General features: G+C 40.5%; 1 protein-coding gene and 1 non-coding gene across 2 annotated transcripts in view; one reads left to right on the top strand and one right to left on the bottom strand.

Moving 5' to 3' along the window:
* The window catches only part of KCNMB4 (potassium calcium-activated channel subfamily M regulatory beta subunit 4), a 75324-nt gene that overhangs the window by 28856 nt on the left and 18567 nt on the right, over positions 1–27901 (top strand). Inside the window, exon 2 of the mRNA XM_052640759.1 lies at positions 4661–4788. Within this exon, the coding sequence (XP_052496719.1) occupies positions 4661–4788 (128 nt within the window). The remainder of the gene's footprint in view (positions 1–4660; positions 4789–27901) is intronic.
* Positions 25185–25256, bottom strand: TRNAR-ACG (transfer RNA arginine (anticodon ACG)). The gene has a single exon. It is a non-coding gene; the product is annotated as a tRNA-Arg (tRNA).

Raw genomic sequence — 27901 nt, 5'->3', positions numbered from 1 at the left:
GTTATTTGGGCAATAATGGTATTAGAAGTTGGGAAATGCAGCCTTTGCAAATGAAAAACAAGGAAAGGTCATAACAGCATGAAGAAGTTTCTCCAAGGGAATGCTCAGTGTCCTCCATGACCGAAGACGTTGTGTCTATAAATTCACCTAAGTGAAATTACATCTGTGGCACCAAAAACCAACCCTGAAGCCAAATTGAGACAGGAGGGAACAAGCAAAGACTTACAATACATTTCTCTGAGAATGTACGGGAAACCAAAGGGCTGCAACCTCAGCCCGCCAATCCACAGGAGGACTTCACAAAGTCCATTCCCAAGAAAACATTACACTAGTTCTCCAAGAGAGGGGTGTGGAAGTCGGGCCATCTCCCTGACCACTAAATCAGGGGGCTCCAAAAAGGGAAAACTGGGAAGCCCTAAAGTGAGGCACTGTGGTGCAGTGGTTGAGAATTCTCTGTAGGGAATTCCTCAGCAGTCCAGTGGTTAAGACTCTGCACCCTCACTGCAGAGGGTCCCGGTTCAATCCCTGGTCAGAGAACTAAGACCCCACAAGCAGCAAAAGAAAAAAAAAAAATTTAAATTAAATTAAAAATAATAAAATGACTCAAGAAGCTCAGGAAAAAAAGAATTCTCTGTAATTTGAATCCCAGCTGTTCCATTTACCATTGTAATCTAAGAAAAGATTTTTTTTTTAAATTTTTAATTTTTTTTTTTTGGCTGTGCTGGGTCTTTGTTGCTGCTCAGGCTTTTCCCTAGTTGTGACAAGTGGGTGTTATTCTTTAGTTGCAGTGAGCAGGTTTCTCATTTCAGCGGCTTCTCTTGCTGTGGAGCACAGGCTCTAGGTGCAGGAGCCCAGTAGTTGCTGCTCCTGGGCTCTAGAGCACAGCCTCAGAAGTTGCAGCACGCAGGTTTAGCTGCTCCATGGCACGCTGGGCCAGGGATCGAACGCGTGTCTCCTGCATTGGCAAGCGGATTCTTCACCGCTGAGCTATCAGGGAAGCCCTTAGGAAGGTTTTCTGAAACCCCTCTGTCCCTTTGTTTCCTCATCTGTAAAATGAGGGTGATTATAATATTTGCTCATTTGAATTGAATGAGATTTGGATTAATTAAATGTTTGACATATAGTCAATAAATGTTAACCATGCTGGTGATAGTGATGATAATGGTGATAACACACACATTGTTTGTGCCCCTCCTCCAAAGGAGAGAGATTTATGAGGATGCTATTTGGTACCAGGAAAACCTTGAACAATTTGAACAACCCAGAAAAGAAAATCTCTATGACTGATTTTTGAATTCTTTTTTCTGGAACACTGCTTTGAATTTTCACTTATACCTTATTTTAAAATTCTAACAATCTACACTGATCCACCAAATTGAGAAAGAATCTAAAGCAAATCTGAGTTAGGCTTCATAGAAATTTTAAAGACCAATTAAATGGACAATCAAGGTATAACAAAAGAGATAATAATGATTTTTAAGAGCGCTAAAGTTTAGCCTTTTAACAATTTTCCCAATTTTCCTTTCAAGGAGATGTGCACTTTAGAAGTTACTGGAGTATTGTAAACTCATTATTTAATCTATGATACTCTTTGGAAAGAATGCAGTCCTTGGAAAAAATACTTAAATTTTGATCACAGCTTATTTTCCCCAATGTGAGAGAGTACTTTGCTTCCAAAAATCCATCTATACTAGCTCAAAGTCTCCTAGAGGCAATAAACGTTCCTTTTATCCCACATAAAATCACAACATACCTAATATAAAACTTTACGCCCTCAGTGAAAGTTTTAGTCTGACTTTTTCAGAAATGTGTAGCTGTAATTCTCGTGGTCAGACTACAGAGCTGTCATTCAGTAGAGACATTTCTTTTAAATCCACTTCTTTCCACCTCCTCCCAAAAGTGAATAGTAAAGTTTTCAAACTGAGATAATTACAGAATTTAAAAATCTGCTTTAATTACACTTGGTTGTTGGTTATTATTCCCCAAAATGTTTAGCTTACCTCTTGTTTTGAGTATCAGTTGTTTTGTTGCTAAATCACGTCCGACTCTTGCAACCCCATGGACTGTAGCCTACCAGGTTCCTCTGTCCATGGGATTTCCCAGGTAAGATTACTTGAGTGGGTTTCCATTTCCTTCTCCAGGGGCTCTTTCCAACCCAGGGATCGAAACTGCATCTCCTGCATTGGCAGGTGGATACTTTATTGCCGAGCCACTAGGGAAGCCCTGTGTTGAGCGTGCCTGTTGCAAAAAGAGCTCTGATGAGTTTTTCAAGTTTCACACCTCATGGCTTCTACCTCCAGATCTATAAACTTCTGTTCCTACAAAGAGCATAGTCATTTGACACAAGTACTCTCACTTCATAAACTAGTTGACCATGATACAGAAAATGAATTTTTAATAGAAGGAAAGGAGACATCTGTCACATTATAGGAAATAAGAAGCCCTTGATAAACATTTTCCTAATGTAAAATACATGTCTCCAAGTAAAGACTAACCACACTTGTCCTCCTTGCTGGCTGGAATGGTGGTTTCATCAGGCTTCCTGACCATCTCCCCAGTGGGCAGGATCTCTTCTGGAGAAAATACGCAACAGTGTTTGCAGTCCTGCCTTCTTGCTGTATCTCCAAGGAGAGAATCACAGAGATATAGAGCTAGAATTTATTTTGGAGACTTAGCAGATTAGGAAAAATGAAATTCAGAAAAAAAGTAATTTACTTCAGGCCCAAACATGTAGCAACTGATAAGACTGAAACCCTATCTAACGGTCTCCATTGCTTCTAAGCCCAACTGCTGCTTTGAAGAGCTCAGGATTCGTAATTTCGCAGAATTTTCTAGCTATATATTATTGTTATTAGTAGAAGTGAAACTATATATGCAGAGGGTAAATATGCATTGAGACAATATTTGTACAACATGAATTTTGTTACATATAATAGAAGAATATTTTAAATTTAAATAAATAAAACTTTAAACTTTAATCTAAGAAATTTTAAAATATTTAAAAAATTCATTTAAAATTTAGTTTTTAAAATTAAAAATTTAGTTTTAAACATTTTAAATAAAAATATTTAAAATTTAAATGAAATAAAATTTAAAACGTGTTTATATATACTTTAAAATGTTTAACTGCTATAAAAAAATATCTTCCTCTTCTTGAATAAAGATGTATCCACATGTGTTATTATTAATTAATTTTACCAACATTTCTGAAACTTCCATGTTAACCAGGTATAGTCCTAGGTTTAAAGATACAGAAGAGAAAATAATAGCCCTTGTCCCAGCTTGCCAACAAATTGGAGAGGCTGACATAAAACAGACAAGCATGATACTGTGGATTCTACATGGCAGATTTGGGAGCAAAAGCTTCTGTACGACTACATCCCAGGCTTGAGTGAGAATGAGGACCAGGCAGGGACCAGATCATGGAGAGCTTTGTACATCATACTAAAATGTTTGTATTTTACCCCCAAATGGCTAGAAGACATTGAGAAAGTAGATGCTCTAAAATCATGTGACTCAAATTTTTCTATAGAGCTAGTGGATTTTTTTCTGCTTCTTAATACTGAACACCTTGACACAACATCCGAGAGTGGAATGTGATGAGTCACCAGACTCTAGTTGCAGCTATAGAACTGACGGAAATCTCAGTTTCCTGATCTGTAAGGTGGGGGTCATTATAGGGCTGTTGTAAGAAGTAGCGGAAAGGCTACTAAACATTTATTACCATGTCTGGCATAGTAAGGACTTGCCCTGTGGCTCAGCTGATGAAGAATCCGCCTGCAATGCGGGAGACCTGGGTTTGATTCCTTGGTTGGGAAGATGCCCTGGAAAAGGGAAAGGCCACCCACTCCAGTATTCTGGCCTGGAGCATTCCATGGACTATATAGAGTTGGACATGACTGAGGGACTTCCACTTCACTGGCATAATAAACATTCAATAGCTGTAAACTGGCATCGTCTTCGCCATGATCATCATCATAAAAGACTGAAATGGAAAAAATGGATTAGAATGCTAAGGGTTAATTCTAACATCTAGGGTTAAGAGCAGTCTTCTAACTCTGCTGAGTATATTGCTTCAAGTAATAAAGTCCCTTCACAGAGAACTACTTTGTCAGAGGCATGGCTAGAAAGGGCAACAGTTAGCAAAATGCGCTGATTATGTAATTGAGATGAACTTTCCCTTTGATTTTGCTGTTCAAGAACATGTAAGAAAAGAAAACGAGTTTCATCGGCTGAGATCAGTATCAGAGGAGAGCTGTGTGCTTGCTTTGTTAGTTAAAAGTAGAAGAGGAAAATGTCAAAGTCCGCTGGAGACTGGGGATAAAAATCAACTTTTGTGTTACCTCCCTTTATTGATCAGCAGGCCCATATTATGCTTTCAACCCACTAGTAGATTGTAACTAATTGTTTATAAAGTATCTTTATAGTGTAATGGCTGAAAGTTATTGTTGGCTGTATCTTTATTATTGGAATACTTCCTGTAATTGCGCCAAATTCAAAATTTGAAATATAGTTTAGCAATTCCAATTTGGTTAAGTTGAAAATTAAGTAGGTCAAATTAGATTTACCATAAGCATAATGCCATCTATCTAATAAAAACAGCCTATATTTCAATATTCTATAGAATAATAGGTTTACTTTCTGTGTTCTGTTTTGTTAGTGCTCCTATATTCCTCCCTGTAAGAGAGAAAATCAGAAGAACTTGGAAAGTGTCATGAATTGGCAACAATACTGGAAAGATGAGATTGGTTCCCAGCCATTTACTTGCTATTTTAATCAATTTCAAAGGTAAGCGAATATTTACATGTGCATATTAACATTGTTTGTAGCCTCAGTAGCTAATTATATTAATAAATCATAGGTTGTGCTCACTTGACAAAACATACAACATGGAGACAGATAGTCTCGGCTCTTCCTAGCATGTAGTTAGGGTAGCCCCTTCTTACTCTATAGGATGGGGGCATGTAAAGAACCTGCTAGCCAAAAAAGATGAGAACTTGTATCATGCATCATAGAGTTTACCCTCTGGATACACTAAGAGAGTGCCTTTAGGTCGGAGGACGGTATATTAGGAGTGTTCTCCCGAATCATTTGTGATTAATGATCACAAACTGAACAACATTCAGATTTATCGTCATTTTGGGCTGCATCAAATCTTATCTTTCTTTTCCCTTTCTATTCTGACCAGATATCTTCAAATGTTTCCATCATTAAAACTTTACTTGACCTAGAGAGAACTCAAGTTATAGCATACAGCAACAGTTCCTTGAACTAGAATACTCCAGTATCCACCCAGATTAATCATAGTAATTTGTTCATCAAATGTTGAGTATTCTCAGCTCTTTGCTGTCCCTCTCGATTTGGGTGTTCCACACTTAAGTCAGACTTTCTCTCTTCTTCCCATAATCCCTCTTAGTGAATGGCACTATAGTCTACTCATTTACTGAGTCTAGAAACTTTGAGTAATTCTTAACTCACTTGTCTCTTTTATGCTCTATAACCTATATTTATCATCCTGTTGATTTTATCCTGTATAAACTCTTTTGTGTCTTCCCTCTGCCACTGTTTTAGTTCAGATTCATGTTATTTCTCATGAATCTGAGAGCACAATAGTCTTCTAACTATTAACACAACAATAGTCTTCTAACTAGCCCTTCTACTTTCACCCTTTGCCCCACTCCAAGACATTCTCCACATTGCTGCCAAGACTGTCTTTCTTAAACTTGGAAGCAAGAACAGGCAGGTAGGATCTACACCTGAGGCATGGATATGGCAGAGTCTCCTAATTCATGTAGAGGAAGGAGGTACATAAAAGGGGCAGTTTGTAGAACATCCAGAAGTGCCAGCTACAAGATATACCTCTCTGTGCTATCTAGAGCTGTTTCTCAATCCTCACTGTCCTAACTATACCAAAAGAACTTAAAAAAAAAATGCATCACAGATGAATTAACTTAGAATCTTTGGTGGTTGAACCTATATATTAACATTTAAAAAATCAATTCTAAGGATTCTAATATACGGTCAGGATTGAGAACCATTGCTCTATCCTCTCACCCATAACCCTCTACTGGAATTGTTTGTATGCCCATCTTCCCAACCAGATTGCCTACTGGTTAATGGTATGGACCATATCTTCTTTGGCTTTGTATCCCTAGTACTTAACACAGTGGCTGGTTCTCAGTTAAGAAATGTTTGGTGAAGGAATGAATCAATGAACACAATGTGCCAGAATAATAAGGAGGGTTCTTTGCTTCCAAGGAATTAGACTTTCTTGGGGGAAACAGAGCTTATGCAATGTAAAGGCGCAATAAAGGACAGAAATGGTTTACTTATCAGAAGCAGAAGATATTAAGAAGAGATGGCAAGAATTTCATGCAAAGTATGATTTCATCAGTTAGAAATGAAAGGGAGGAAGACCTTGAAGATGGGGTGGCTGTGATAAAAAAAAACAAGTTTGACAGTATAAGTTACATGCAGTGCGTAGGTTATATATAGCAAGGAGTGGTGAATTTGTAAGCTGGAAACGTAGCTTAGGGTTAGATTTCCAAAGGGTCGTAAATGCCATGTTAAGGAGAATGATCTTTGTCATTTGGGCAATTAAAATTTGTGAAAAGATTTTCTTTTTTTGAACCAAAGACTCACTTGAGTAGATCTCTGATATAGAAAGTAAGGGGTGTGAGAGTTGAATGTGTATTGGAGAGGAAAGATGGCTGAAAGCAAGGAGCTCCAGCTCAGAGATGGGGGGGAAGGAAGAAGAGTACTGAGTGAAAAACGTAGCATTTCTGAGTGGCTACCTGTGCCAATCATTGTGAATAACATTTTGGTTAGATCACTAAATTTCTTATAATAGTTCTAAATACTGGCCCCACTTGACAAGTGGGAAAACTGAGTCTTAAAGACTCCAGCTGAAGTCTTGAAGTGAAAAAAACAGAATGCAGCTTGAAACCAGCTCATCTGATTCCCTGAGCTCCTTCTGTTAGCCATCTTCTTATCCCAATAAAGCAGTTTGAGAGTAGCGGTAGTGGCAGTAGCCCATGGAGGGATGTATCAGAAAAGACATTTAGAATCACAGTCAACAGAACTTAGCAGCCATGTGAGTGATGCGGAAAAGGGAGGTATCACATTTGACTGAGTGTGAGAAAAGGATAGTCTAGCTCTGACTATGCTGAATTTGAGAGTCTCAAAATATCCAAAAGAAAGAGGTAGAAGCACAGACTTTCAGTTCAAGAGCAAGAAGTCAGGGTCAATGTTATACGGATCTGGGAATCGTTGGCACCCAAGCCACAGTTGAAGCAAAGAGAAAGAATGCGCACTGGGAAAGAATGCGCGCTGGAGTGAGGAGAGGAATGTGGGCAGAATCTTGGGATCCTCTGTGTTGACGGTATGAGGGGGAGGAGATGGAGAGAGAGTGGCCAGATGCTGAGGGGAAAGTGAACAGATTTGGAAGGGCGAGTGTTTTAAGGGGAAAAGAATAATCAGGACCCACTGCTGAGAAGTCGTCAACTGTGGCAGCTCCGAGTGTGTAAGTGATCTTTGTGAACACGGGTTAGGCACTGCCTTAAAGCGAAGGGTTTGCAATCACTTTGTCTTAGGCTGAGATGAGCCTGTGAAGGCTTTACCAAGTACAGACTACTTTTTCAAGAAGCTTGCCGTGACTGGAAAAAGAATTGGAGGGAGGAGATGAGTAATTGAGAGGGAAATAGGAATGGGTACAGAGAAATGAGATGGAGTATGGACTAAAACTGCTGAGGAAGAAGGAAATATTGACTACACATAGGAAATACGGAAAAAGGGAACACTCCCTGAGGAAAACAGGGGAGGAATGAAATACAAAGGTGATGTGGGGATATGTTTTTCAGTGAGACGGGGAGCCCAGCCACAGGAAATAGGCCCTAGCAGTCAAGACAGTTTGATACTGAACCCACCACAGTCTGCACCAGGTGATCCTTTAGGCTCCCAACCCCTGGACCCGAAGCTGGTTTCTGAACGTGCATGACCTTGAGCTTGCAAAAGGAAGCCAAGAGGCACCCCCTCCCACGGGCTGTGCTACCCAGCTGCTGGTCATCTTGGTAACTTGCCCTCACTCCACACTCAGGTACCAAGTTTTCTAAAGGCTTCCTCCTCCAAATAGGGCTGCCTTCTGCTAGGGCACAAACTCTGAACATCCTCAGTACGAAATCAAACAGGACCATTCCCTGGCATGCTGAGAATTATCTGTAAAGAACTCACCCTGCATTATGCTGGGTTGGCCAAAAAGTTTTGGGGGTTTTTCTGTAACATCTAATGGAAAAACCTGAATGAACTTTTTGGCCAACACAGTATATCAATTATAGTATATCAACTTCAGTAGTGGTACATTTAAATTCATCATTCCTTCTTTGGAACAGATACCCACTCCCCATCCATCATCTCACTGCCCAATTTTCAAATTGTTGGGGTATAGACAGAAGTAGGGGTGGTCTCTCACAACTCGGAAGCACTCCAGACATGATTTTAAGTGACTTCGAGAAAACAGAAGTTTGAAGTTTGGCTCTTTTATCATGACATTTGCAAGAGGAAACAAGAGTGCCGGTTGGAGGTGTGAAAAATGGCAGCTCCTTGGTGCCATCTACTCTTAGTACTCTTTTTACTACCGCAAAATATGCAATAAAAATAGACTCACTGTAAAGACTCCCAGATGCTCTTGATAAGGTGAACTTTATATTTAAAGTAACCTTTAGATTTCACTCAAATGCAGGATTGGGGAGAAAATTTACCAAGAAGTTTCCGTTTTCAAGAAAAGGATGTTATTTTTAAAATCTAAGACAAAGATGATTGGAGTCTTAGGTTTCCATTGTTGAAGGCTTATTTAGGTGAGTTACACTAAGGAATAGAATCTGCAGTGGCCAGAGCAGCCGTCAGTAGCCATGCCTGCCCTAGAAGGATGGTCCCCATGCAATCACCCCTTCCTTCTGTGCCACCCAAGAAGCACAACATGGTGTGGTGACTTCATGCCCAGGGCTCGTGGAACCAGCCCCTGGCTGCCTCTATTCATGATCTTCCCATACACCCTTTTGGCTCTATGACTCCTTCAACCTTGAAGCATCGAATCTGCATACAATGGGTAGATTTTTATTTTACACCCTTTACTATAGGCAAGGTCACAGTTACTTTCCCTATATATTTTTGTCTCTTGTTAGCCTTTCCTTGGCTTATCTTTTCTCAGCAAAACCCTAGCAGTGCCCACTTCTCTCTCTCTCTCAAAGCCTCTCAGTAATGTCCGGCTCTTTGCCACCCCATGGACTGTAGCCCACACGGCTCCATGCCCCCTTTCCACAGTTTTTTCTCTTTTGGCTGTGCTGGGTCTTCATTGCTGCGTGGAGTTTTCTCTAGTTGCGGCGATTGAGGGCTACTCTTCAGCGGCAGTGTGCAGGCTTCTCGTTGCAGTGGCGTCTCCTGTTGCGGAGCACGGACTCTAAGAGCTCAGGCTTCAGTAAGTGTGGCTCCCGGGCTCTGGAGCACAGGCTCAGTAGTTGTGGCACACAGGCTTAGTTGCTCCGAGGTATGTGGGGTCTTCCCGGACCAGGAATGGAACCCGTGTCTCCTGCATTGGCAGGTGGATTCTTTACCACTGAGCCACCAGGGAAGCCCACCAAGTTTGTTTTGAAATCTCCATTCAGTTGCTCGAAAACATCTCTGAGTCTCACTTAGTCTTTCCATTCAATTTTCCTCCCTCATCTTTGCCTTCCCCAGCTTCCCCTTGACGAGGACATGTCCCTGGAAAATGGGCACTCATTCCTTAATTCCCTTTGGATATAGAGACAAGGAAGAGTGGTCCGTCCTTAGTTTTTGAACTTTCCCTCTTAAGGAAAGCATTGTGTTTTTCTATACGGGTTTACTTTTTAATACTTAATTTTTTTGTCCTAAGTGGATTATAGTTCACAGAGGGCACAGAGTAGGCTTACACATGCACATGTGTGCACCCCCACACCCCCACGCGCCCCACTCCCCCCCCCACACGCAATTGTCAAATGAACAGGTCCAGCCACTTCACCCGTGAAGCCTTGAATTCATTCTCAGTTGGGGCCCTCACTGTTTTCCATCTAGATTGTTGAAGTGCCCCTCAACTGGTCTTTTAGGCCTGGCCTTTCTTTCATCAGTCATCTACACTACACTAAGTTTTGTTGTACTTCATTTAAGTCTTACTTGATTTTGTCACAGTCCTTGATTAAATTTTTCTGCCTTCTTATTGTTCATTGGATGAAGACTGTGCCCTTCCAATTCCAGGTTCAACTTCTGCTGTTTACTCACATGTCCATAAGCTGGAAAAAGAAAAACAGACGTGATCCATGCCTTCATGGAGCTTATAGCCTATCGTCACATTAGATAGATAATTGCAAAGTGGAGTAAACACCATGAAGGAAAAGCCAGGGATGCTGCGATGAGATCTTATAACAAGGTGGGGAATTTCAAAGGCCTGTATGCATAAATCATAGTTAGGTGGAGACCAGAAGATGGTCAAGAGTTAGGTGGGCAAAAAACAAGGGGAACAGTATTTCAGAATGAGACACCACTGTGTGCAGAGGTTCTGAGGCAAGAAGGTTTGGTGAGTTTTAGGACCCAAAAGGCCCCCATGACAGACGAGCTGTTAGGGAGACGAAAGTGGTGAGTGTTGATTCTGGAGAGAATAGGCAGGGTTTACATTTCTCTTAAACTCAGTGAGTAGCCAGTGACGGGGAGTGGTGACCTGACCTGATTTAAAAGTTTGCACATTCATTCCACCTAGGCCAGTCACCTCAGAGGGCGCCCTGTTTCACATACACATTCATGCCTTTGCCCTGTCTCTCTCTCCTTCCTTCGGCTTTTCCCTTTGGTAGGAATTAGCACACTACAGTGGTAGGGAGGCTGAAACTAGCCACTTTCTAACATGTGGTATGTTACTCTGTCCTATGTGTGCCCCCATTCCCTTTGTAGAGGGAGAAATAATAAGGTTATTATGAGGTTATCAATGAGATGGCACATGCCTAACCCTGAGTAATTCCTATGGAAGTGTTTGCCATTTTTATTTTTGTTACTATTAAGACTTGCCTCAAAGGCCACTGTGTAAACTTCTCTCACCTTTTCAGGTATAATCAGTCCCTCTCTCTTCTGAGTTCCTACAGGGCTATGATTGCTTTTATCTCTCTGTTAGAGAGTTGGCTGAATATGTCTCTTTCTCCTTGGATAGGTTATGACTTCCTTAATGCAGCAACCATGTGGCCTTAGGTGTCTGGTTTACATTTCTTCTTTACCACTTAATAACTATGTGACCTAGGGTAAATTGTGGAACTTCTTGCTCTTGATTTTGTTATCTGTAAAATGAGACAACATGGTCTGTCTTAAGGATTTTACTTTTTATTTGTTTATTTTGGTAATGATCATATCTGCACAAGAATGAGTACTTGGTATATGTATATGCTTTTCTTTCCTTGCCCTTTAAATTTCTAACATCAATGGTGGAAACAACTAGTCAGAGCATAGCCTAATTATTCACTGATTAGATGCTGAGTGAGATCTTGAATGAATACATAATAGAAATTTGATTAATGAGTAAAGTGATGGAACACACAAAAATAACTCCAAGGAAAGAATTCTATTGTGAAATAAAATAAATATGTTGTACTTCTGATCCTGAACAAATATATCCTAATTTTTAAGTTCACCCAGAGTATGTTTGTCCTGTGATATATATTTTCCAAATTCAATTTGTCCTTAGCATTTTAGACAAAGATGAACAAAATGATCTGAGCTAAAGTTGAATAGAAAGCTCTTTAGAGTACAGTTTGAAAGTCATAGAAAAGGAATGCTCACTTACTTAGGGCTTAGTTTTCTTATCTACAAAATTTCATAGATTAAATGATCTCTAAGAGTCCTCTAAGTTCTCAAGTTTTATGATTTTGTAATTCCCTGATTCTGAAGGTGTGTACAATACAATAGCTTAAAATGATGGATCAAATCCTAATGGTGAAAGAGAAAGAAAATTAACAAAGAACCAAATGGTTAACAGTCTGGAGCCATTAAGTGGAGGAGCAAAGTGTCCTACCTCAACAGTAATTGAGTTTCATAATGATGACACTGAGTCATCAAAAAAGTTAAATTTGGTTCAATATACTCTCTTTAATAGGTAAGGAAATGTGTAATGGCACTTTTAGAAAGATGTTACCAATTATATTTTAATATATATATATTTTTTAAACAACAAATATTTATTGGTATTTCTCACAGTTCTAGAGGCTGAGGAGTCCAAGACAGGTTCCATAGTGTCTGGTGAGAGCCCTCTTCCTGGTTTGCAAATAACTCTCTTCTTGTTGTATCTTCACGTGGTGGAGGAAGAGAAGACTCTAGTTTCTTCCTCTTCTTTTTTTTTTTTTTATTATTTACACATTTCAATATTTAATTTCCTGTCTCCATTACACAGATTTTAGTATGCAGATTATTGGTTTTTATTCAACTTAAAAGGTTAAACTTCAATTATTTGGAAGAATCACTTCTGTGAATACCTACCTCCTTCCCTTGAAATAAACAATATTGTTTTAGGGAGTCCAAAATCTTCCTGCCACAAAATAGCTAATCACTCTTCTATCATGGTATTACCCTTCCCAGTGTCCTCGATTTCATCCATTGAATTACCATCATTTTAGTCTATTACTCTTAAAAAATTTTTTTTTTATTGGCGGATAATTGGTTTACAATATTGTATTGGTTTCTGCCATAGATGACAAACAAACATGTGAAAAGATGCTCAACATTGCTCATTACTAGAGGAATGCAAATCAAAATTACAATGAGGTATCACCTCACTCTGGTCAGAATGGCCATCATTTAAAAATCTATAAGCAATAAATATTGGAGAGTATGTGGAGAAACAGAAACCCTCTTGCACTGTTGATGGGAATGTAAATTGATACAGCCACTATGGAGACAGTATGGAGATTCCTTAAAAAACTAGGAATTAGAACTACCCCCATGGCTCAGTGGTAAAGAATCTGCCTGCCAGTGTAGGAAACTTGCAGGAGACAAGAGTTCTATCCCTGGGTCAGGAAGATCCCCTGAAGGAGGAAATGGCAACCCACTCCAATATTCTTGCCTGGAAAATTCCATGGACTGAGGAATTCAGTGGGCTACAGTCCATGGGATTGCAAAGAGTTGGACAGGACTGAGCACCTGAGCACACATACCCTATTACTCTTTTATTCAAGTATTTATTAATGACTAGCCTTACACCAGGTGATGGTAATCAGATATAATAAGACTTAATTTCTGTCTTCAGGGAACTCACTGAGTACTATGAAAGACCAACATGTAAACAAACACTTGAAAGGTAATTTATTCAGTGGTAAGTGCCATAATTACACACACACACACACACACACACACACACACACACACACACAGTATAGTGCTTAGACCTACTTGAATGGAGAAAAGGAGTGGAGAGAGAAAAACCTTCATAGAAGAAAGTCTGAATTGTGTTTTCTTAAAAAATGAGTATTTTCTGAATTGTATTTTCTTAAAAAATGAGTAGGAATTTTCCAGATAAATGAGTAGGAATTTTCCAGATAAATGAAGGCTGAGGAAATTGGTCCTGAATATTCCTAAAGGAAATCAGTCATGAATATTCATTGGAAGGACTGATGCTGAAGCTGAAACTCTAACACTTTGGCCACCTGATGTGAAGAACTGACTCATTTGAAAAGACCCTGATGCTGGGAAAGGTTGAAGGTGGGAGAAGAAGGGGATGATAGAGGATGAGATGATTGGATGGCATCACCGACTCGATGGACATGAGTTTGAGTAAGCTCCGGAAGTTGGTGTTGGACAGAGAGGTCTGGCGTGCTGCAGTCCCTGGGGTCACAAAGAGTTAGATAAGACCGAGTGACTGAACTGAACTGAAGGAAAGAGATTTTGGGTAAAATAAAGAATGTTCAGAGGCATGAAGATTTGAAATGTCATAGACAACTGAATGAAATGTAAGGCTCAACATATTCTTGGAGAGTACATTTAGGGGAAAAGTGATAGGTGAACTCGAAGAGGGTGAGTCAGATAGTGCTCTGCTTTTGTGGCATGCTGAGGTTTTAGACTTTACTCTGTATGCAGTGGAGGAGCAACACTCACGTTTGTGATTTAGGGAGACCAGTCTTGTGACTGCATGGAAGATAGACAGGATATAAGGTTAAACAATTTGGAAATTATTGAGTCAGTCTAAACAAGGGATGAAAAGAGCTTGGGCAAAGGCAGAATTAGTGGAGGAGTGAAGGAGGGATTGGGTATAAGACTGTATGGAAGTGGAGCTCACAGACTTAGAGATACACCTGTGCATGACTGGGAGTCAGATTCAGAGGAGGATGGATTGCATGACTCTGGTTTGCTGTCCTGGGTATTGGAGGCAACATCAGTTAGGGGTCTCTGGGAAGACTTTTGCTTTCCTAATAGAAGCACCATCCCCTCGTGTTTCTACTACTTTTGTCCTGGCAGAGAATTGGTAGAAGTGGCTTGATGGCAGAAGTGCAGAAGCCATATTCCAACTTTGAGGTGATATGAATCAAGGTGGGCATGCATATGTTATAAAAGATAGAGCAAAAAAGATAGAAAAAGTCAGCTCTCCCACACCATCATTGAGTAGCTGCCCCTGCCCTGGCCCACCTACCTCTGGATTTCTTATTATGTGAGAGTAATAATATATGTTTATATATATGTCTCTGAATGCATTTATAACCAATATGGTGAAAAATGATTGGTCAGTTATAGTTGATTTTGGCTATGTCTTTGCATCTGTTTTTGACTTATGAAGCTCTAAAACCAGATTTCTATTTTTGGCAATGCTTCTCGTCTTGCAGGATCTAGTTTCCCTATTGAGGATTGAATTTTGGCCCCCAGAGTGAATGAACTAAGTCCTAACCACTGAACTGGCAGAGAATCTGCCAGGTTTCTTTTTAATATATTTATGGTTGAGTTTAATTGTTCCAATGGCTTCTAAGCTTTCCTTTCATTTTTTTATAAGACAAATTAATAAAGAAATAAACTTATTTTTACTGGTAGACCCCTTAGGATACAAATGGGGAGAAATGTGCATATAAATGTGGAAAAGGATATTTTGAATAAATTATATAGGGAAATTTTATTGACTTTTGGATGAATTACTACATACTAGACTTATTTAACAAAAATTTAATTTTTAATAGAGCTTTTTACTTTGGTTTTCTGTTTACTCTGAAAAATATTTCTTATAATCTTTCATTAAATAAGAGACTGATTCGAAAGTTGTTTTTTTTTTAAGGAGTATGGCTTTCTTTTTAGACATTAAGTCCAATGATATATTTTTGAGTCTTAAAAATTAACGCAATGAATCTGTATTCTTTTCTGTGTACATTTGTGTCTGGTTCCAATTGAAAGCTCTGTTTGGTCACAAAACCTGTACTTTTTTAAAAACAAGCAATGATTTCTGTGGCTTCTCTAGCATGCTATAGAATATGTATGGAATTCATTTCAGTGTTCTTCCAAAATCTGACATCCAAATGGCCATACATTACTTAGGATATAAATTTGAGAGTCTGTTTTCTGATGGTTATTCAAAGTGTTCTTAATGCTTGCAAATTCATCTCCTAACAGTTTTTATCATCATGGCAGTAAAGTCAAGAATTTGATGTTATTAAATCACTTTTCATTTAAGATAGTTTATGCAGCTATTAAACAAAGTCCTGAGGGTATTTGGGAGGAAAACTACAGGAACCAAAGGACAAGTAGGTCACAGAGAGCAGTGCCGTCAGAGGGTGGAATGCAGGGCAGGGCTGTGCGTCAGGAGACTTGAGTTCTATCCATAGCTCTCTTCGTGACTCGGAGGATGACCTTGGGCTACTTACTGAAGAGCTCTTGCCTCAGTTTCATCTTGGACAAAATGGGAGCAGAATAAGCCTCTCACTAACAGAAGCAGAAGATCTTAAGAAGAGGTGGCAAGAATACACAGAAGAACTATACAAAAAAGATCTTTATGATGCAGATAACTATGATGGTGTGATCACTCACCTAGAGCAAGACATCCTGGAATGTGAAGTCAAGTGGGCCTTAGAAAGCATCACTACGAACAAAGCTAGTGGAGGTGATGGAATTCCAGTTGAGCTATTTCAAATCCCAAAAGATGATGCTGTGAAAGTGCTACACTCAGTATGCCTGCAAATCTGGAAAACTCAGCAGTGGCCACAGGACTGGAAAAGGTCAGTTTTCATTCCAATCCCAAAGAAAGGCAATGCCAAAGAATGCTCAGACTACCACACAGTTGCACTCGTCTTACTCACATGCCAGCAAAGTAATGCTCAAAATTCTCCAAGCCAGGCTTCAACAGTACATGAACTGTGAACTTCCAGATGTTCAAACTGGATTTAGAAAAGGCAGAGCAACCAGAGATCAAATTGCCAACATCCACTGGATCTTCGAAAAAGCAAGAGAGTTTCAGAAAAACATCTACTTCGGCTTTGTTGACTATGCCAGAACATTTGACTGTGTGGATCACAACAAATGGTGGAAAATTCTTCAAGAGATGGGAATACCAGATCACCTGACCTGCCTCCTGATAAATCTGTATGCAGGTCAAGAAGCAACAGTTAGAACTGGACGTGGAACAACAGACTGGTTCCAAATTGGGAAAGGAGTACATCAAGGCTGTATATTGTCACCCTGCTTATTTAATTTATATGCTGAAATGCTGGGCTGGATGAAGCACAAGCTGGAATCAAGATTGTCAGGAAAAATATCCATAACCTCAGATATGCAGATGACATCACCCTTAGAGCAGAAAGCGAAGAGGAACTGAAGACCCTCTTGATGAAAGTGAAAGAGGAGAGTGAAAAAGTTGGCTTAAAACTCAGCATTCAGAAAACGAAGATCATGGCATCCAGTCCCATCACTTCATGACAAATAGATGGGGAAATAGCAGAAACAGTGAGAGACCTTATTTTGGGGGGCTCCAAAATCAGTGCAGATGGTGCCTGCAGCCATGAAATTAAAAGGCGCTTTCTCCTTGATAGAAAAGCTATGGCCAACCTAGACAGCATATTAAAAGCAAAGACATTACTTTGTCAATAAAGGTCCATCTTGTCAAAGCTATGCTTTTTTCCATTAGTCATGTATGGATGTGAAAGTTAGACTATAAAGAAAGCTGAGCACTGAAGAATTGATGCTTTTGAACTGTGGTGTTGAAGAGTCTTGAGTCCCTTGGATTGCAAGGAGATCCAACCAGTCAATCCTAAAGGAAATCAGTCCTGAATTGGAGGGACTGATGCTGAAGCTGAAACTCCAATACTTTGGCCACCTGATGTGAAGAACTGACTCATTGGAAAAGATCCTGATGCTGGGAAAGATTGAACGTGGGAGGAGAAGGGGATGACAGAGGATGAGATGGTTGGATGGCATCACCAACTCAATGGACATGAGTTTGAGTAAGCTCTGGGAATTGGTGATGGACAGGAAAGCCTGGCATGCTGCAGTCCATGGGCTTACAAAGAGTCAGACATGACTGAGCAACTGAACTGAACTGAACATGTAGAGGGTATCAAATCTAGGCGACATCTTCTAGCCATTTACTACAACCCAGAGTGACTCTCTAGCCATTTTTTTGAAGGTATTAATAGTTTCCATTCTCTAACAACTTGGTGATAGTATATGTCACGTCCCCTGAAGCAACCCACTCCATTTCCCAATGTCTTTAGTTGTCCATAATTCATTTAAGGAAAATACCTAGAATAGGAACATAAGTAGAGATGGATAGGTTAGAGTTTATTAAGGACTCGGGGGAAGAGGAAAAGGGGAGTCATTGCTTAATGGTTACAGAGCTTCTGTTTGGAAATAGATAATGGTGATGATTGTACAGCATTGTCAATTTAATTAATGCCACTAAATTTTATACTTCAAATGGCAAATTTTATCATGTGTGTATATATGTGCTTAGTCACTCAGTAGTGTCAGACTCTTTGCGACCCCATGGACTGCAGCCCACCAGGCTCCTCCTTCCATGGGGATTCTTCAGGCAAGAATAGTGGAGTGGGTTGCCATGCCCTCTTCCAGGGGATCTTCCTAATCCAGGGATTGAACCCAGGTCTTCCGTGTTGCAGGCAGATTGTGTGTGTATATATATATATTTTGTGTGTATATATATATAAAACATATATATATATATGTGTGTGTGTATATAAAGTAAAGTGTTAGTCACTCAGTCATGTCCAACTGTTTGCAACCCTATGGACTGTAGCCCACCAGGCTCCTCTGTCCACAGGATTCTCCAGGCAAGAATACTGGAGTGGGTTGCCATGTGCTCCTCCAGGGAATCTTCCTGACCCAGGTATTGAATCCGTGTCTCTTTATGTCTCCTCCATTGACAGGCAGGTTCATTACCACTAATGCCACCTGGGAAGCCCCCATATATATATGTATGTATGTATATGTATGTTTTAACCACACACACAAAAAAACTTCATCCTGGTTAGCACTATGGTCTTGGAAGGAAGGTAGACCATATTATCTGAATTTACAGAAGAAGAAACAGCCTTTAAGGTCATACTACCTGGGAAGAGCAGAGTAAGGATCTGAATCCGAGTCCTTGAGCCTCAGACCGAAGGCGTCCTCCGTTCCACATGCCGTTGCTGTGGAGATTAGACTTGTTCTCACTGCTTGTGATGCTGTTCTTACTATTGCTTTGAGCTGGCCTGTACAGAGGAAGGCAAAACACTTCTGCCCCCATTGTTCAACCTAGAGACTAAAACTCAGTTAATGAGGCCTGACATGGCATTATTATTATTTTGGAAGCAACAACACACTGTTGACTCATACAGAGCTTATGATTAATCAAACTTACTTGACCCACATCTGTTTTATACATGCTACTCTTGAAGTCTCTCCCTATACTCATTTCTAACATTTCTCTGTAAGAATGATGTTCTGAATTTCAGTGCAAGAATTTTATATCTATATAAATACATACCATTGCTGTTTTCCTGTTTGTTCCATTCTTTTATGATTATTTTGAATCTTGATTCTGGAACACAGTTGTTATTTCTTCCATTGAAAAATGTTATTCTAATTTTAAACCTAAGTGACTTCAATTTTCTTATGCAAGTTATTGATAAAAATGCTGGAAAATACTGAGTCACGGACAGAGATGTGACTATTTCCCTGGTAATCTGGCCCTCTGTCCTTACCCAATCAGTAGCCAACGCCTTCATATAGTGCTTACTCTGTTCCAGAAACAGTTTAGGTGCTTTACACATTGAATCTCATTAAATCTGCACAGCATCCATATAAAGCATTGTTGTCATAGTTTTCATATTCTGCATAAAGGAATGAAACACAGAGAGGTAAGGCAATTTGCACAGATCACACAGCTAGCAAGTAGCAGAACCAGGATTCAAACCTCTGTGGCCCAGGCTCTTATGCACTCTGCTATACAGCTGCTGACATCAGCCAGGATTCTAGCCCATACTGAGGTCGGATAACATCAGGGACTCCATGGAATCTTATCAGTGACATTGCAATTATAACATTCTTTAATTGTACCATTGGTGGCAAAATAATCTGAAATGGCAGACAAGGGAACTTGTGCCTTTGCATGTGCTGCGTCCTCTGCCAAGAAACTTGTACTCCATACTCCTCTTCTTCTTTTGTGTTTGCTCAAATAATACTTCTCTTTCCCCAGACACGTGGAAGTTCTCCTTCCCTTTTATCGCCTCTGCATTTGTACAAATGCATTTTGAAATATATCTCAACAGTAAACAAACAACAGACATTTACAGAGCACCTGGAGTATGTGCCTGGCATTGGTCGATGAGAATACAGGAGCAGACAGTGTCCTGCCCACAGGCTTACCGCTAACTCATAAGAACCGACACACAGGCACCGCCCTGGGGCTGGCCACGCTGTGGCTGCTGCAAGTGTTGTTGAATGGCTGAATGGAAGGGAACAGAGTACCGGGAAATTCATTTAAGATACTCAGATGTGCACCTCCAAACTGTGTTTGAGATTAAGAGAAGGCTAGTTTACTTGGTGAAATTTTAGGATCCCCAACCTGTACCTGTGTGATTCAGTTAGCTGAGGCTAAATTGCAATGGGATAGCAACCTGAAAATCTTAGTAGCTTATAACAATGAGAGTTTATCTTCTGCTTACAGTGCCTGTCTGTCTGGGGCCCCATGCAGCTTCAACCCCTGCCTTTATCACTGCAGCACCCCAGCTGAAGGGGTGTCCCCCTCTCTGGGACGTTAATATTAGTCTTGTGACAGAAGAAAAGAACACACGTTTCCTTAGAAATACTCATGCTGAAAGTTTTTAGTGATTTTCAAACTCTTTATCATGTTCAGTCCAACAACCTGATGGCTGTGTATGTGTACTTTCTTGAATCTTGAAAATCACCTGCTACCAAGGTAACGTTAAGTTACTGGCACATCCAAGAGAGACTTAATGATTGCCTGATAGGGTCTTTTTAATTTCTCAAGTTTAAAAACTTCTACAATTGTACTGTAAGTCATAACTTTCATTGTTATACACACTTCTTTATAAAACTTTTGTCCTCCAAACATATATATATATAATAAGCAATTTACTAGTTAGGAAAAGAGCTTGACAATTAATTTAGCTAATTTTACTGGGCTGAACTATTACAATATCTCTTCAGTGCACTTCTACCAAGAAAAATAACTGCATTACAGACTGCAACAAAACAGAACGTAAAGCTATTATTCATGTACTCTTGACTGTATAATTTAGGGGTTAGGTTGAAGGATTCACTGCTAGCCTTGATAGAAATGCTAGCCTGTTTCTATTTTCCAACATGCAGCAGCAAAGTATAGATCCTCTGTGAATTAGTCAATTAAAAAAATAACTGTTTAGTGCATAATACATTTTAATGAAATGGGTTTTTAACAGTTGGGAAACTTCTAGAATGACAATATTATAATAGGCAGTAACCCTGTTTCCTTCAGCTTTTGTAATAATCAGAAGGACTTGCAGTTCACTCTTCCCCGACCCGGGGTGTATTTGTTAGATCTTCTCTTCAAAACTGCCAAAATAATGAAGCGAGGCTGATGGGAGAGAGGTGGAAAGGAAAAGAAAGTGTGATGACTGGCTGATTTTTCTTCATTGAGGATCTAATTATAGGGAATTGGACTTCACCTGCTGCTGCTGCTGCTGCTAAGTCACTTCAGTCATGTCCAACTCTGTGTGACCCCATAGATGGCAGCCCACCAGGCTCCCCCCAGTCAGACATTAATCGTGATTTCTTGAGAGTAAGTTGTGAAATGAGTTACAGGATCCTTTTCCGAGGTTTGGAAAAAGTAGAGTGTCTGTTCATCTGCTTGGGCTCATCTGGTATTGGCTTTATTAGGTCCTGGCAGCATTTCCAAGCATGCTAGTCCTGAAGCAGCGTCATAGGAACAGCAGCGCTGGTAGGCTTCTCAGGAAGGGTAATGAGACCAAGCAGGGCTGGAGCAGATGAGTCGAAGGAACAGGAACCACTAATGACAGTAGTTACATGCACATATATTGGTTGGACAGGCTAGAGATAGATTTTTAAATAACCAAGCATGAAGGGAAGAAAAGAAATTTTGTGATGACAAAAAGCATAGTGTACACGATCACTCTTGGAAATTATCTGGAAATAGTTGGCACAGTTGGTAAAAACACAAGCAAATACACTTGACTGTTTATGCAACTACATCGATGGTATTTATAATTCCAAACAAATATACATGGCCTTTGAAAGAATTCCCATGAAGTCTAGGATCCTGCCCCCCATCCCCCCATCCCATTTCCCCATCCCCCAGATTTGCTTAACTTAAACTCTGTGTTGCTGGATTTTCACTCCCTTCTTATTCCATTGACATTTACCGAGCTTTCCTTTTGAGCTTAGCTCAGTGTCACGCTCTTCTAGGTGTGGGAACCACTGGAAGAAAATCCAGGCTTTGTTGAGTTGGGCAGACGTCCTGAGATCACGCTTTGTGGGGGCGTTTGCATTCGAGCTGAAGGTGGGTGAGTGAGCCCTCGTTGCTCTGCCTCTCCTTCAGTTTTGCTAGTTAAGGAACCCCTGCCATCTTGATTGTGTATCAGAAATCATGGGGGCAATGTTTTCTCTACTGCCCTTTAAGTGCCACTGTTCAAACTGTATACAATATGCCCAGCATATTGTAGATGGGAAGAAGACACATTGACATTTGGGGAGATTCCTTACCTGCCTCATTTCCTTGAGACCAAATTCTGAGGCTCTTGCCAGCCTTACAAATACCCGATGGGATCCCTGCTTATATGCATATCTCGGGTGCATCAGAATGTTTGTCATCTTCTCCCTGGAAACGGTTTCTCACACCCACGTTGCAAGTGTGTGATCTGAGATTCTGTCTCCTGCTACTTCTCATGTCCTCTTTGCCTGGAGGGAGGGCTGCGAATATGATTCAGCTTAGGGAAATGATACAAAGTATGGCTGTTAAAGTGATCTGTCAAAAGAGTCCTTTTCTATGTGTGCAGTTACTATGCTGGGTGCAGCCAAGTCTTCCTTTACCTGAAACAGCAGAGTAACTTTGAATATGAGAATCTCAGAATCACGAAATCAGATGGCCTGGGGGACACTAGCTCAACTGTAGGCCTTTGGATATCATTTTATTTCATTTCAAAGGGGAGCCTCTACCCTGTTTTTGAAGATTTTGAAAAAAAAGGCACTTAATAAAATCTGTGATTTTTTTTTAATATAGTGTTTTCAGCCTTTTCTATAAAGAGAGCTTCTCTTTCTACTTTGGTATTGGCTTCACAAAGTGACTAAAGAGTCCTGTTACCTGTCAGCAGGAGGAATATTGAGATATCCTGGTTAATCAGTACTGTTGTTCTTAGTCCCTCCCAGTCCCTGGCTTGCTAGGAAGTCTTGTTTGTATCACTGAATGCTCAGGCATGCTAGATCACAACAAGCATCTTTTGATGTTTAAGAATTAGTTAGTCCAGGCATTTCCCTGGCAGTCCAGTGATTAAGACTTCACCTTCCAATGCAAGGGGTGTGGGTTTGATCCCTCATCAAGGAACTAAGATCCCACATGCTGCACGCCAAAAAACCAAAACATAAAACAATCTATATTGTAACAAATTCAATAAAGATTTTTAAAATAATCCACATCAAAAAATTATTTTAAAAACTATTAGTCACTCTAAATAAGAAATTGAAAAGCCAAAGAGCATTTTGACCATTGGCATCATAAATCAACATTTCTAATTTCTAAGGATTTCTCTCCAGGAGTAGGCATTGCTGAAATGGAAAACAGGTTCTGAGAGACTTCCTTTGGAACCATAAAGGCCCACTCTTCAACTTCCCCATTTCTGATTAAAATCTGTTTAATATGAGATTAAATCATTAAATATGAGAAAAATAATTGTATGGAAGAATGCATGCTTTTAGGAATGTGTTGGATAGAAATTATGAAACTGTTTTTATAAACTAGAGATAAAAGGACCAGAAATCAACAATATTAACATGACATGATCAAACTTATGCACTTATTATCTCTGAATTTCTCTGGAAATTCTACCTCAGTTTTAAAATTCAGAGCTTTGAAAAGACTTGAAGGAAAGATAATGGAGAAAAAGTTCAAGAGGGTCAAATTTATAATGTGGTATGGCATTGTAGTTAAAATTAATACAGAGAATTACTCATGACATTGTTTCATGAAAGACTGAGTAAAGAAGAATCAAGAATCTTTGGACACATTTGATAAAGTGTAAAGTTGAAAGGAAAACAGAAAAGATGTATTATTTTATTATTATTAATGTATTAGTTGATGTGGTATTATATTAATGTATTATTAAGATGAAATAAAGTTTATAAAAAATAAGGAGGCAGTTCCTTAGGGAGGATTAAAGTGGAGGATTGAAATTTTTGGAGCTCTATTAATGATTAGGAACAGTGGGTACTGGGGGATGTGCTGGAACTCCAGGAAAACAGTGCAGGAAAATGGTGTGGATGCAGGAAAGAGAGGTGTTTTGTAATATCTTTCGTCATGTGTGTTTTGTGTGTAAATGCCTTTGTCATAAAAGAGCAAATGTTGAAAAAAATGAAAAAAGTAGATTTTTTTTTTTTTATAATTCAAGTTGGGATATTAGAAAAGAATTTATTCTTTAGTTTTTTTGTCTTGTTTTTAACTTTTGTTTTTTGACTGTGTCACATGGCACCTGGGATCCTACTTCCCCGACCAGGGATTGAACCCACGCTCCCTGCATTGAAGTCTTAACCACTGAATCTCCAGGGAAGTACTCCCTCGCCTTTTTAAATAGTTCCTTCTGTTGATGATTTAATTCTGAATGACTAATTGGGGAAAGGAATAGATAATTTATGTAACTGTCTAAATAATGGCCCCTAAAGATATCCACAGCGCTTCCCAGGTGGCACTAGTGGTAAAGAACCTGCCTGCCCATGCAGGAGACATAAGAGATGTGGGTTCCATCCCTGGATCAGGAAGATCCTCTGGAGGAGGACATAGGAACCCATTCCAGTATTCCTGCCTGGAGAATGCCATGGACAGAGGGGTCTAACGGGTTACAGTCCATGGGGTCACAGAGAGTTGGACACGATTGAAGTGACTTAGCACACATACATGTGAAGATGTCCACATCCTAGTCTCCATGGATTTATGGTACCTTACCTTGTTACCTTATGTTACCTTGTATAGTAAAAGGGACTTCACAGATGCAGTTAAGTAAAGGGTCTTGAGATGAACGGTTTATTTGCGTTATCTGGGCAGAGCTGAATTGACAGGTCTTTATAAGAGAGTGATGAAGATCCAAGGAGTGGCATAAAATGTGACAGTGGAAGCAAGAGGCTGGAGTGATGCTGAGGAGGGGCCAGGAGCCGAGGGATGCGGGGAACCTCTAGGAACTGGAAAAGGCAAAGAAACGGATTCTCCCCAGAGCCTTCAGAAGGAACAGCTCTGCTAACACCTCCGTTTCAGCACAGGGAATCAGAGTTCAAACTTCTAACCTGCAGAACTAGAAGGGAATGAATTTGCATTGTTTGAAGTGAAGTGAAGTGAAGTCACTCAGTCATGTCTGACTCTTCGCGACCCCCATGGACTCTAGCCTACCAGGCTCCTCCGTCCATGGGACTTTCCAGGCAAGAGTGCTGGAGTGGGTTGCTATGTCCTTCTCCAGGGGATCTTCCCAACCCAGGGATCGAACCTGGGTCTCCCGCATCGTAGGCAGACGCTTTACCGTCTGAGCCACCAGGGAAGCCAAAGTGAGAGTGAAGTCGCTCAGTCGAGTCCGACTTTGCGACCCCATGGACTGTAGCCCACCAGGCTCCTTAAAGCTGCTAAATTTGTTAGAGCATCAATAGGAAACATACTGGTAGTAATCTGTAGATAGTATTAAGGGTAATTATCTTTTACAATGAATGGCTATGAGCCTCTCTTCAATTCTAAAGCTTTTAAATTGCCCCAAGTTTCTAAAGATTTTGAATCTGTGTTGTGTTCTGTGGATTGACGAATTCATTTCTCCAAGTTAGGGAACTTGGGTATGGCCTTGGTTTGAAGCTTTAATAGAAAATCTCAGTTCAGTCTCCTTCCTGTGTGTCTCCTTCATTCTTCATACAAAAATTTCACTTCTGACCACTAAATGTATGTGGGTTTTTCCCCACATCAAGCAATTTTCCACCATTCCAGCTGGTGTCCTCCAATTTATTAATAACTCAGTTCTGACATTATATACTTGGAGACAGAATCAGAGCCCAAAGGTTAAGGGCTCAATAGCACCAGATGGCTTCTAGGCCGCTTCAGATGCCAATTATTAGTAGGTCTTACTTTTTCACTCTCTTCTTTCACTTTCATCAAGAGGCTCTTTAGTTCTTCTTCATTTTCTGCCATAAGGGTGGTGTCATCTGCATATCTGAGGTTATTGATATTTCTCCCAGCAATCTTGATTTCAGCTTGTGCTTCTTCCAGCCCAGTGTTTCTCATGATGTACTCTGCATAGAAGTTAAATAAGCAGGGTGACAATATACAGCCTTGATGTGCTCCTTTTCCTATTTGGAACCAGTCTGTTGTTCCATGTCCAGTTCTAACTGTTGCTTCCTGACCTGTGTACAGGTTCTCAAGAGGCAGGTCAGGTGGTCTGGTATTCCCATCTCTTGAAGAATTTTCCACAATTTATTGTGATCCACACAATCAAAGGCTTTGGCATAATCAATAAAGCAGAAATAGATGTTTTTCTGGAACTCTTGCTTTTTCGATGATCCATTGGACGTTGGCAATTTGATCTCTGGCTCCTCTGCTTTTTCTAAAACCACCTTGAACATCTGGAAGTTCACGGCTCACATATTGCTGAAGCCTGGCTTGGAGAATTTTGAGTATTACTTTACTAGCGTGTGAGATGAGTGCAATTGTGTGGTAGTTTGAGCATTCTTTGACATTGCCTTTGGGCATTGGGAAATTGGAAGGAAAACTGACCTTTTCCAGTCCGATGAGATGGTTAGATGGCATCACTGACTCAATGGACATGAGTTTGGGTAAACTCTGGAAGTTGGTGATAGACAGGGAGGCCTGGCTTGTTGTGGTTCTTAGGGTTGCAAAGAGTCAGACACAACTGAGCGACTGAACTGAACTGAACTAGGTTACCCACAGTTTCTGTGTGTGCATGCCAAGTCGCTTTAGTTGTGTCCAACTCTTTGCAACCCTATGGACCATAGCCTGCCAACTCCTCTGTTCATGGGATTCTCCAAGCAAAAATACTGGAGTAGGTTGCTATGCCTTCTTCCAGGGGACCTTCTGAACCCAAGGATCGAGCCCACATTTCTTAAGCCTCCTGTGTTGACAGGCAGGTTCTTTGCCACTAGCACTAGCTGGGTTCTGTTGTTGTTGTTCCGTCTCTAAGTCCACCGCATGGACTGCAGCACGCCAGGCTTCCCTGTCCTTCACTATCTCCTGGAGTTTGCTCAGACTCATGCCCATTGAGTCAGTGATGCCACCCAACCATCTGTCACCCCCTTCTCCTCTTGCCCTCAATCTTTCCCAGCATCAGGGTCTTTTCCAGTGAGTCGGCTCTTTGCATCAGGTGGCCAAAGTATTGGAGCTTCAGCTTCAGTTCTTCCAATGAATATTCAGGGTTGATTTCCTTTGGGATTGACTGGTTTGACCTCCTTGTTGTCCAAGGGACTTTCCAGATCCACAATTTCAGCCTTCTTTATGCTCCAACTCTCACATCCATACATGCTGCTGCTGCTGCTGCTGCTGCTGCTAAGTTGCTTCAGTCGTGTCCGACTCTGTTGCGACCCCATAGACGGCAGCCCACCAGGCTCCTCTGCCCCTGGGACTCTCCAGGCACGAATACTAGAGTGGGTTGCCATTTCCTTCTCCAATGCATGAAAGTAAAAAGTGAAAGTGAAGTTGCTCAGTCATGCCTGACTCTTAGCGACCCCATGGACTGCAGCCCACCAAGCTCCTCCATCCATGGGATTTTCCAGGCAAGAGTACTGGAGTGGGGTGCCATTGCCTTCTCCCATCCATACATCACTACTGGAAAAATCATAGCTTTAACTGTACTTGGAGTCTGACTTGGCTACAAATCAGGTTTCTATGACCTCCACATCAGGCTTGATTTGCTAGAGTGGCTCACAGAACTCAGGGAAACACTTACTTAGATTTACCAAGATGACATCTCATTGTGGCTTTAGTTTGCATTTCCCTGATGATTAATGATGTCAAGCGTCTTTTCATGTGCCTATTGGCCATGTTTTCTTTTAAAAAGTGTCTGTTCAAGTCCTCTGCCCATTTTTAATCAGGGTTTCTGTTTGTTTGTTTTTGATGTTGAGTTGTAGGAGTTCTTTGTGTACTTTGGATATTAACCCCTTGACAGATATATCACTAGCAAATATCTTCTCC

Source organism: Budorcas taxicolor, chromosome 5 (assembly GCF_023091745.1).
Source record: "Budorcas taxicolor isolate Tak-1 chromosome 5, Takin1.1, whole genome shotgun sequence".
Lineage (NCBI taxonomy): Eukaryota > Metazoa > Chordata > Mammalia > Artiodactyla > Bovidae > Budorcas > Budorcas taxicolor.
Note: the sequence above shows the minus strand (reverse complement) of the source record. Positions and strands in the feature narration are given on the sequence as shown.